Source organism: Photinus pyralis, unplaced genomic scaffold, assembly GCF_008802855.1.
Source record: "Photinus pyralis isolate 1611_PpyrPB1 unplaced genomic scaffold, Ppyr1.3 Ppyr1.4_LG9, whole genome shotgun sequence".
NCBI lineage: Eukaryota > Metazoa > Arthropoda > Insecta > Coleoptera > Lampyridae > Photinus > Photinus pyralis.
In genome coordinates, this window is record NW_022170878.1 from 10,689,663 (window position 1) to 10,702,042 (window position 12,380).

Here is a 12,380-nt window from a genome sequence, read left to right on the forward strand (position 1 = left end):
AAAACTATAATATTGAATCAAAAATTATTTGTGGCTCTAAGAACTGGGAAATTTTGTAAATTCCGTTTTAATAGGTTGCCGACCCCTGTCCTAGGTAGTTTAACCGACACACACAAAAATTAAGAATAGATAGGTAGGTACATTTAATTTCAGTTACAGTGATCAAGGATGCCTGCGTATTTTTTGCTTTCCTGTTCAAATGTAATTAAATCTTCCTTAAGGAATGTTAAGTAGGTCACGATTCATGAAAGGAAGAATGTTTATCTTGCGTCATTCAACATCCTGTGTGCCACATAAATGCCTTATAAGTATCTAGAATTCTGTATGCAACAATTACAAATCGAGATAGTGGGTTCATTACAGATTCCTGTATAATAATTAACAAAGGAAAAAAACTGACATTATTATTTATCTTTCTCGATGGTAGAGACATCTACGTCTTGTAATTTAAACTATTGAAAACAGTCACATATCCTGCCATTTAACCGGCGCTTCTGATAGTTATAAATTCAATGCTATCACCATAGAAGATTGCGACGACTAAAATAAAATCTTAAAATTGATCATAGACTAATTGATTAATCAATTTGATTAATTAATTAAATGATTAATGAATTATTTGGATAAAACATACGCCACTGGTTATTAAAAATTTCTGAATTTCTGCGTAAGGGCTAACTTTAGTGAAAATACTGCTAACTACATTTTTTGTAGGAAATTTTCGTTTCTTTAATTTTGCTCACCGCATATTTTCTCGTAAAATGCGCAGTTTTGGAGATATCGGCGGAAAACCGCTTTTGACAGCCATCTTGGCAAGATGGCGGCCCTGGCGGCATGTGCATTTTATGAATTTTAGTTCTACGTACTCAAGCATACAAAATTTCTGTCCTTCCCGAGTTATTTCCAGGTAAAAATCCTCAATGACTGGCCTATTAGCAGAACCTCTAAAAATCGAAATAATTTCCAAACGGTACCTATGTTTTGCTGGCAAAGTTTTTACGGCACAAACGAAGCACTAACCAACCCACCTAGTTTCGACATTTGTGCCTTCAATGTTCTGCTAACTTCACGGACCCATAGTTCTCTTGGCTTTTCCCGAAAACTAACGGTTATAGGGAAAAGTTTGAAATAATACCTTTAACAATGTACTGGGGGCGTTTACACTCCCCCTTTCCCCAACCACCACGTTCGATTCGCCGTACTGACGGAATAACCATACCACTTTACAATTAAACATACCGTTCCATTCCGTCCATATTACCAACTCGGTACCGGGTTTGAATGTGTGGGCCGGAATCTCCAACTTTACCTCCTCCATATAGTCTATGAGCACCGTGCCCGTTATTGAGTGAATACGCCGATTAGCCCGTTTTAAGGCCGCCGTCAGGCCTTCGAATTCTCCCTCTTTATCAGTATGCCATCCATAAAATAAATTCGGCACATTGCCGTAACTCTTCAATATTATCGACTCCTGACAGTTACTTACTCCGAAACAATTCTTTACACATCTTAAAAAACACAACTCAATTCGATGCTTTCAGATTGCCGCATTTTCTATACTCACTTTATAAACCTATCAGTATCAGTTAGAGATGATGGTAAGGATACGATGAAAGGTAGAAAGCTTTGACCACCACCGCTGGTGGTAACGGTGAGAGTATACATCGCCTTTGCTCCAACATTCATTACATAGTACCTCTTGGGGAAGGTGTATGTGTATAAATAAAGTGTCGCAGCTAAAAAGTATTAATATCAAAACTTGCAGCTTTAATACCTAAGGGATCTCACTAGTTTGGTGAGCGTTATTTTTAAGACAACATATACATATTATATCCTTATCCTTGTTATCTTCAAAGTCTTCGCAAGTCCAATCAAATGATAGACCACTATGTTCATACCCAGGTGGATTATCGAAATTGATCGACATATCGGCTCTAACTCGTTGCTTCTGTTCTAGTCTCCTAAAGTCTTTGTAGTACATTAGGTCAATAATTGCACGTGGTGGGCACGAAACAATGGTAACCAAACACTGCAAAGGAATAAAATCACACTCGATACACACTCGATGGGAATTTACATAAGCGTATCTGTCTTGGTTGGTACTTAGCTGCTTAACTTCAAGCTTAACGTGATACGTCCCGACGTCTATCTCGAATGGATTGATAATAACAAGCGACCTATTCCAAAACTGGGGAAGTGCCCGTACTCGCCTCTTTCTGGGCACTAAAATCGCATAATCAACAACCAACAACCCCGAAGGCCACACTTACTATTTTTATCCGCATTAATTAGAGTCCAGTTGAATACGTAATCGGCTGGATCACAGGCCGCTTCTAGAGTTCCCTGTACGACGTATTTATTACGCCGGTGCCACTTCCAATTGGGATCGTCGCTAGGGGAACGCACGTCCTGGCTATACGAGAAATTGAGCAAATCATAAAAGGCAAATCGAGCGAATTTACCATCTTTTAATCGCTAGCTCCCCTTCGCACCTCTTCGGCGGCGCAATTGTGGAAGTGGTCGCTATCGAGGGGAACGTTGGCAAGAGGTCTGAAAATCTTACATTCAAACATATTGTACGAAAAAATATTTAGTTACCGTCATCGTCGCCGGGTAGCAGTTCTGCAATGCCGATAAGTAGAAGAATGAAGATAAAGATACGATTATCCATCATGAAATTGATGTTTATTTTTGTAGTCAATTATTTATCCAGAGCCTTCTATCTAAAAACTTGCGAATGTGACTGGTATGCCACTGTAGGGCATTACAAAAATCGTTTGCCGATGGACAGTGTTGATATAGGTGGTTGAGAATAATTTGCTTCTTACAGGCGATCCACGCGTTTGGTGGATTGAACACTTACACGAGTACTACTTCGAGATGGAGAATGCGGGGGAACAAATCCATGGTAACGCCGTTGTCTAGGACACCTGATCCCAAATACCCACTTCCGACGTCCCGTTCACCCGCAATTCGCGTTTGAAGATTTGACTCCACCATCGGGGGGATCGTTACGGGGGCTACCACATTCCCTTTGTTGGTACCCACTTCCGACTTCTCGTTGCTCGAGCTTCTATTGGCGACACGAGAATGAGAGACAGCGATTCGAGATTTACGCGTGACAAAATTCGCAACGGAAGGTAAAAGGTGCCCGAAGTTGACTACCTCTCGAAGACGCGCGCGCGCACCATGCAAAAGGTCGTTAATTTCGCCCCTAGGACAAAAAACAAAATTCCTCCACGCAGGAGTTGTGGGCCTTTACAACATCTTTCCGACGACACCAATTTGAAAAGAATCGGACCAAAACTGTAGTAGATGATAGGAAGATGGGTAAACTTCACTCGAGGATGACGCCAACCCCACATCATGTAGCCCTATCCTCAAGGTTGACAAATTACCTTGTAGATGCACGTACACCCGTTGCCTTTCTACAAGAGTTCTTCTACGCGCCCACATTTGCTGCCAGCCAGCCAGCCAGCCAAAGTGAGATTAAAAGCTACTTTTTACAAATAAACTTGCAAAAATGCGCTAAAAAGTAGGTAATCGTAAATAATTTGTAAAAAGCGCATTTCCACATTAACAGTCTTTAAATTAAACACTGCCGTTTGAACTGCAGTGAACCTTATCAAAAACAGTCGTGAGAGGTGTCTCCGGATGCGCTAATTTTTCCCAGATAATGGCAGGACGAGTGACTAATTAAAAACCGAACCTGGTTCGCTTTCGTAGTGAATGCAGCGAAGAATTGGATTTTCCGTCCACCACTTCCCCAACGATTTCTTTATGAGGTGAACGCTTGATGGTGTGGGGATCTTTTGCCATTTTTGATTCTTGCGCGAGATTTTCTCTTGGTGGCGCCCAAGTTCGTCCGTCCGTCCAGCCGTTTCTAGTCGCCGTTCCGCCGACTACCGCTGTGTTTATTAATTTCTATATTGTGATGGAACCGTCGAATTAGCCCGCTAAAATTCGATTTAAATATTCCCGAATCCGAGCCTGGCGCGACGAAAAAGGTCAAGATTGCGATTTGTTTCGTTTCCGTGGAACACGTGTTTTTTTCTTCTCTGCTCTACATTGAAATGAGCCATAATTTACAATAAAAGTGTCAAATATTACCTACGTTATGCCAGCTATGCGAGGAAACTTAATGGCGTATCGACCCGTCTCGGAGCACGTTCATTTTGGCCAGGATTTGTTTAAAAAAAAGGGGGAGAATGCGGCAGAAGTATGTGTGCTTTTGTTGAGACCAGAAGTAAATCTTTACGTTGCGAATAGTGAGTGCAGCTTCGACAATTACAAAGGTGATGTACTCGTTTTATTTATCTCTACGTCTATTGCATCCCTGTAACAACGATATGACCGTGTTAAATTATTTGCCAATTTAACTTTATTCTCGTACAGCATTGATTATTGCCATTTATAACACATTCCAGATACAAATTGCAGTTTGCTGGTCCTACTGGGAATTACTGACCGATTTACGTGTTTTTATTTATATTTAGATACTGTTCCCTTAGGGGCGATACCCAATACAAGTATGCAGAACTACATTTTAATTTATTGCAGCACTTTTATGTTACTGTGTATTTACAGGGTGCCTCATCTGGGGGCGAGTGACGTACGTTAGGTGGTTGATTGTTAGATATTGCACTTGGCATTGTGAATTAATTACTTGATACCAATGTTTGCCACGACATGTTCCTTTGTATTGTTGTAATGTGATAGTACTAAAAGTTATGCTCCTACTATTTATTTGAACCGGGTGATTATGATTATTAATATTTGCCGGGGTGACTTGTTTCGAATATGTACTGTGCTATATTTGATACCGATAGTATATCTCGATTTGACGTAGCAGAGGCTGGCTAAAGTTCAGAACTGACATACGCAGAGATATATATTTTATGTACTGTTTTTTTTGTGTCTTCGAGGGGAGCCAACTTGCCAATATTGCTAATCAATTCGTTTAGTCAATCCCTGTCACGTAGTGACCGAATATTGGTTTTGTGTCAGTCTTTGTTATGCCAGTGCAAATATGTCAACTGTCAACGCCTACATAAATTGTGTATATTTTGTTTATAATTTGGTATGCGTGCGAGTTTGCCGTTGGTTACTCTGTTATTTATGTTATGTCATGATTTGTCTTTTGATCGGTTATTGTCAGTACTCATGGTAAAGAGCCTGGAGTTCGGTAATTTATAACCCGGCATTTTAAGATAGTGGGTTGGACTGGCCCTAGAGATGTATGAATGAAAGAGTTGGGGTCCCGCTAATCGTACATGGGGCTGCCGGCTAAGCCCGGCCTCACTTGCGCAGGGATTCGCTAAAAGCGTGTGGCGTGTTCTCGTTGTGACCTTATGGTTGTGTTAAACAACTATATCCTTCCTATGTGAAAGGCTCTTCTGAGAGGCCAACTCCTAGCGATTTCATACAATGTTGACATGTCATGACCAGAGCAACTAATGACTACTCGGTGTGGGATTTGGACTGGCCATCCAATATTCAAACCTATTATATGAATTTATTGTAATGTTTTAATGATTGTTTTTGTTATGTGTGTGTAATATTTATTCTTTAGGAATTCCAGTGGAGCCTGGGATTCGACATTGTATTGCTGTACTTGACAACATGCATTCATGCCATTACAGATAACTAATTTTGCTATCAAGTTCAATATTAATTTGTTGACTAGGTTTTTTCTTGGTCCGTTCTTTTTTTCCCAGCCTATTTTTATATTTGTACTCGGTGAACTACCATTTTCTAAATTTAATCTTGCAATGCAAATTATTTGGATTAAATCTCCGTTTTTAAAGCATGTACTTGTTTTATTTGTATTCCTTACTTGATCCTCACTCCGACAAGCAACACATTATCTTGTAGCGCAGAACATCCCACCTGTTTTTTTCCTGTGTCCGTTCCTATGGGAACTTCAGTGTTTTACTAACTCAGAAACTTTTGCGGACATACGTCAAACTACTCCCAAACTTTCATCGCACTCGGATAATAATAATAATCGTTAATGTGCATATACAGGGTGGCGACTTGCGTAACGCATCATAGGGATTTCAATGTAAAATTCATAATATGCGATTATTGGCTCCCCAAATTATTTTAGAGCAAAAATGTATTAAGGTTTTTTGTAGAAAAAAAATTTTTACGTCAATCAACCGTATTAGTTTTCAATTTTTTTCATATACACGGAAAATTGGAAAAATAAAACCTCCATTGTTGCTTAAAATATCATTACAATAACAAACACAAATATGCAAAAATTAACTCTTTTTGCTATTAGAATTATTACCAAATGCATATAGCACATGAAAACTGTGTGGTGGGCGGTGCTTACTGAAGGCTGAAGTACGTCACAATTGGCAACGCATTTCTATTGGTCGTAAACCTAATGAAAATCTGTATCGAAATGACTGTAGCAAATGTTTAATTTAATCAGTTAAAGTATAGGGGTAGAAAAAAAATGTTTAAATCAGGTTCGTTTGTTTTAAACATGTTATGAAAAGAAAAGGGTAAAGTGGGGGTGCGGGTTGTCAACAACTCGCTAAAAAAAACTTCATAATATTCTATTAACGAATCGTAAACATTGTGAATAAAAAACACTAAAACTAACCATTGAGGAACCCTTCAAAGTTAAACAAATTATTTGCAGTCTCTGACCACGCGGCATGAGCGGACCCATCGATTTCGCCGGCGTGCCTATTCGTCGACAGCAACGTATGGCTTTGTCCGCCTATTGCGACGCCGCATTCGATGCACTTCCCCGTCTGCATTGCGCCTCCGCACTCGCCGATGGCGTAATAGTGGCCGTTCGGACACTTAAACCAGTGCCCCTTGGCCATTTTCATCGCCTGAATCACTTGCTGTCGTTCGATCTGCGAAACGTACGTTCCCAGCTCCTTGCTCAGATAGGCGATATTTTTCCCTATCTCCTCGTCGGCGGCATCCTGGAAAGGGGAAATGGAGGCGAGTTTGTAGTAGATCGTTTCGTATAGCTTCTTATTGTAGGAGTTTCCATAAATTTTCGCTTTGAAGACCTCGTCACTTTCGGATATCTTGAGCAGTTGCACTTTGTGAGAGAATCGGTTAGTTTCCTTGCGTATGTCGGATATTTCTTGATTGGTCATCGTGTTCCCCTCGCGCGATAAGGAATTCAGCAAAAACTCCATGTCTTCTATGGCGACATGTATGACAGTTGCGGAACCGAGTTTAACAGCTATGAAGGATTTGATGATGTTTTCCAGTACTTGCATTTTCGATAGGTATATCCTACTAAGGCTGGAATTCAGGGTGATCTTGCGTCCTTTGTGTACTACTTGAACCGAATTTTTTAAATTCTTAACGATTTTCTGGAGTAGGAGCGCGGAAGCTATCGTAATTGAAAATGTCAGAAGATTATAAACGAAGCATTCCGAGGAGTCGCTCGCTTTGTTACGTTCACTTTGGGCAAACGCGACAAAATTGCCATAGATAAGCACACGGTAAGCTCAGGAAGTAGAGGTCGGTCCAGGCGAATATGTGGGGTTCTTATATACAAGCACACATAAGCAACAACAAAAGTTATATGTTTACTGTGTACATTTGACGTATCTCATGCAATGGCTCACATTGTCAGAGATAATAAAATAAATATTGAATATTGAAAATCAAACATTAAAAGGGAAAAACGACAAAAATAACTAAATTTACCTTTGAACTTCCGGTCGCAACCGAAACAAAATAAGTGGGGGAATGATTCGCGTGGCACAATTATCGCATAAGCAATGTATAACGCCTGACACGAGGGGTTATTCTTATACGTAGAACTGCAATCAATACTCAAAAGAATCAAAAATTCCAATGACTTTACAACAACAAAAAATTTAATTTGACTAAGGGTCGGTCCTTACAATCAGTATGAGATATTTAAAAAAAATGAGATTAAGTTTTAAGAAAAATACCATAAAATACACAAATAACTAAATCGCTATTTAATAGCAAAGCAATCTCATCAATTCAAATGCAAACCAACTCACACGAGCAAGTTCTTCGGAGCAAAATACATAACGTTAACTAAAATTGGTAGAAATTTACTTCGGACAAAGTCTCGTTAATTTTAAGAACTAAATCACAGGCAAAGGTAGTTAATGTGAAAGATAAAATACAGTAAATGAACAAGAATGAATATCGGAGTAATAAAAATATGGTGGCGACAATCATCATAATTGGGTCACCAGTCGAATTCAGTGGTTTAATTTCGCTTGAAATGGCGGGTAATTCTGCAATCGGTAAAGTAAAAATATCTATGGTGGTTTTGACTTGTAATGGCGCAATATTGCGAAAATCCAGCGTTTCCACTTAGAAACATCGATATTGATAGCACAATCGGGTAGATAACAGGGAAGCAATGAGTAAATCAAAAGTAAGAAGTAAGGAGGAGCCAAAAAACGGTTATTCAAAGTAACAAGATAATGGGGGTTTACAGTACAGTTGAATTCCGCAGTTCTAATTTAATAAGCGTGTACCTGAAACCATAAAACATTTTTTTGGACAGTAAAAGTTTATTTAAAAATAGAGACTGATTAGCCAAAAAGTAATGAACATGTGCGGTTTTAAAGGTTTATTCAAAACGATATGATTGTGGCGGGCTCTGTGACGTAATAAGCCCGACCAATCAGCTCCTAGAACCATTCAGATGACATAACGACTTGGCAATATTGCAGGAGAATGGCATTTATAGCTGAATTTATAGTTCCGTACCCGCAACGCCGTACCGTAACGTTTGAAATTAAACCATACTTGTTGCGTGTGAACATTTATAGTTCGCGTTAACGTTGCGTTAGAACGGTTACGGTACGTAGGAAATACCCACATTTTATTTCTTACGGTAAATCGTGCTAACGCGCTTGTCTTCGGTTGTACTCGGATAATTCAAACAGTTGAGTTTATCCTGACATTCGTTTCGTTTATTTACAATAATTATTGACACTTTGTTGGTTATTATTATTTTGAAATGCACGTTACTCTTACTGACAGATGACATAAGTTCGTGGCGCAAGCTCATCTCTTACCACTACGGTAACTATAAATCGTATAATTTTCGTTAACGTAAGATTTTACGGTTCCGTTTTTACGTTCTTACGGCTACGGAACTATAAATCCGGCTTATAACTTGCGTCATCTGTCACAGGCACTTGTCACTTTCGTGCTAGATCCCTCTCAAAACGTCAAATGTGACAAACGTCAGACCCTCGCGTAAGGTTGCCAGCTCACGTCTACGTGATTGCTTGTAGGTTTGTGACGTATTTAGTCTGAAGCGTTTCAAATTCGTACTAAAAACACAGCTTTTCAATAATTTATTTTGGGTTTATTTTACTCGCAAATAAAAATTGAGGACACACGGGTCTTTTTATTTTTAATGTACTTTGTGGATCAGAAATAAAAAATGAAGGCGGGATGACCCCATTCGTAATTGATAACATGCCGTAAACGGCCTTAAATTTGATAAATCCGCAAAAATGCGTCAGCAAAGCTTGAAAGTAAAATGACAAGGGAGAAAGTTCACTTAACACAGCGCCAGTATATCCCAAAAATGGCAGACAAAAAATGTCAAGAAACTTAAAAGGCGTGTATCTGGACTGCGCGCGCCGACAGGAATGAGGGAAAAACGCACGACATCGAACATCATAAAAGAAAGCTATAACACTAAGATAAAGAACGATAGGCAAGAAGAAATATACTACGGGAACAGAATACACTACAGAAATTATTCACAATTAACAAATGAGTTACGAGATAATCGCCCAGATGGCGTAAGGATTGCTATATAAAGGTAAGAACGTTCTCCTTCTAGAAGTATTTGAATTATTTCACATAAAACAAAGCGAGCGACTCCTCAAACAATTCAGTGCACTTACCGGGCATTTCATTTGTCAGTTTTTCTAAATCACTCATTTTTCCGAGTAACTCGGCGCGTTTCTCCTCATTTTCCTTGACGTTTCCAAAAAATTTCAGCTTCACAGCGTATACGTCCTGCAGGGTTTGCTTTATGAAGCTGCTGTAACGCTGCGTGGATGTCAGTGGGGTTTTGCACTTCGGGCAGCACTTGTACTTTATGGCGTTACCATCGTCCACCGTCATCCACTGATCCATTCCGGTACTTTCTACGATGTGGCCACACTCGTCGAGCAGAACGAATCTTGCGCCCTCCTCGTCTTCGGTGCCGAAAAACGTCTCGGTTAGATCGTCGTAGTGGCAAACCCGGCACAGTGGGGGACAAGGATCCCCGCAGAAACCGACGCAGTCGTGTCCACATTTCAATTTTTTCTTGCACGGATTTGTACAGGGTGCCACGGAACATATGTCACCGCATCTGTTTGCACAGTCTGAGTGTATGCAGCGTCGTTCGCAACTTTCGGCGCATTTAGTGCAGGGTTCGCCGCACTGCTTGCCACAAATGCTGTGCGCGCACTTGTAAGTGCACCTAAGGTTGCACGGTTGGCATGCTTCACGACATGGAAACGGACATTCGTGTCCGCAAACTAAAATACGTCCGCACTTCTGATTGCAAGTGGCATGGATACGGCCCTGCGCACAAGAGCCGCAAGTTCCAGAGCATGTATGACCACATTCCAAAACCGCATTACATGGACTATCACAGAATCGAAGCAGCTTATACGAGTTTCCGGGAAGAACTACAAACAGTGATTTTAACAGCAGTTTTGTATCGTGTATGTTAGACTCGAATTTGACACTAAACTTTACCTTTAGTTCTCAGATGACATGCGATTTTAAACTTGTGACCACAGTCCGCAATCTTATCGTGTTCGACCAAGTGCCCGCACAGTTTAGTGCACGGTTCATTGCATTTGGCCTGGCAAACGTGACCACAGTTTAAAGTAAGCGGACACTGTCCGGTACAGCGATCTCTGCTAGGTGTTTCGCTGCATTTCACCTTCACTTCATGATGGCACACGCTCAATTCTTTCGCGACCTAAAAAAGAAATTCTAAAACAAAATCGTTCCAAGGCACGCTGTAAAGAAATTCAAAAAGATTTTTCCTGTGTGGTGGGTACATATGGTAGCGGATACGCATCGCACAACAATTATCAGCAAAATCAACACGGCGCTGTGGGGAAAATCATCCGCACCGTCAAACAGTGCTTTATAAGGCAGCAAATTCTTTCTGTCGCGAGCCGTCCTATAGTCAGCAGTAGGTCAAGGCGAGCTGTCCTATGGTGAGGCAAATTTCGACGACGAGACGATCTTACAAAGATACAGTATTAAATTAATTGAAATAATTCTCGTAGTAATAGAAAAACACCTCTTCGTCCATTATATTCTCCTGGTAGCCAGAAAAATTGTACAAGAGTTTGCCTCTGTTTTGATCAGCTGATTCGGAGATTAAAACTATACACTATAGTGTCGATCGGATCGAGTGGCGATCTTGGAAACCAAAGAAGATACGACGATTTGCGTTATTATCATGCTTTAAAGAAATAGGCCAGTCAAATTAGGAAAAATAGCGGAAATAATTGAAAGAAAGCTGAAAATTGGTATAGAGGGTATTAGGGCTTGTATTCGAACATAATAAAAGTCGGGACCAAAACTCCAATGGCTCGAGCCGCCATCTTGGAAAAAAGGTGCTCCAAATCACTTTTTTGCTGATATCTCGGTTACCGTGCATTCTAGCAAGTAAAGTTTTATATGAAAAAAGAAAGATAATAAAATTTTGTATAAAGTAGTATATTAAAGTACAAGTGTCATTTGACGAAGATTGTCGCCGAGTGCGACAAGTAGACAAATGACACGTGTGCTTTATACTATTTTTTCTATTTCGACTTTATTTTAAATAATAAATTATACAAATTATTTAGGCGTTGTTAGGTAATTTTAAACTATCATTCAGTGTATGTTGGTAATAGACACAGTTCATTTATTTTCACGTTGGCTAACCTGATTCCTGTATTTTCAAACTTCTAACTTTTAATTATTTGGTCATAATTCCATTTTGCGGCAGTTATGATAAATACGGATAACAAACACGTTTCTTGTACCCCACCAGAGATCCAAGAGATTGCCAATGAAGCGACGTTAAATTTACTGCCTGTAAAATCGAAAGTAAAGTACGAGGAGTACAACATTTTTGAAAACTTGCTGGCCGAGAAGGGAGTTCAAAAAGTAAGCAAGAATGTACTGCTGGCATATTTTACTACGCTAAGTAAAAATAAAAAAAGTTCTACCCTTTGGAGTATATATTCAAAATTAATCGGAATTAATACAATCGGTCAAGTTCCTCGTACTTTATTTACACTTTACAGGTTATGTTTAGTTTTGATTTGACGGATACCGTTGACAGCAAAAAAGCGAGGGGTACCAATCCAACAAAATAAAAAAAT

The 12,380-nt window shown here is 39.7% G+C and overlaps 2 protein-coding genes across 2 annotated transcripts; both read right to left on the minus strand.

Annotated features, from left to right (window-relative positions):
- Positions 1 to 501: 501 nt before the first annotated feature.
- On the minus strand, positions 502 to 3,015 carry LOC116179974. Its single transcript, XM_031499796.1, has 8 exons — positions 2,599 to 3,015; positions 2,463 to 2,550; positions 2,271 to 2,413; positions 2,078 to 2,223; positions 1,789 to 2,029; positions 1,565 to 1,736; positions 1,136 to 1,508; positions 502 to 540 (listed from the first exon to the last, which is right to left on the minus strand). Exons 1-8 carry the CDS (start codon positions 2,672 to 2,674, stop codon positions 502 to 504), a joined length of 1,278 nt encoding a protein of 425 aa, XP_031355656.1. The 5' UTR covers positions 2,675 to 3,015.
- A 3,538-nt stretch (positions 3,016 to 6,553) lies between these two features.
- Positions 6,554 to 10,995, minus strand: LOC116180142 (NFX1-type zinc finger-containing protein 1-like). Its single transcript, XM_031500004.1, has 3 exons — positions 10,747 to 10,995; positions 9,900 to 10,676; positions 6,554 to 7,372 (listed from the first exon to the last, which is right to left on the minus strand). Exons 2-3 carry the CDS (start codon positions 10,132 to 10,134, stop codon positions 6,612 to 6,614), a joined length of 996 nt encoding a protein of 331 aa, XP_031355864.1. The 5' UTR covers positions 10,135 to 10,676; positions 10,747 to 10,995; the 3' UTR covers positions 6,554 to 6,611.
- Between the last annotated feature and the right edge of the window lie 1,385 nt (positions 10,996 to 12,380).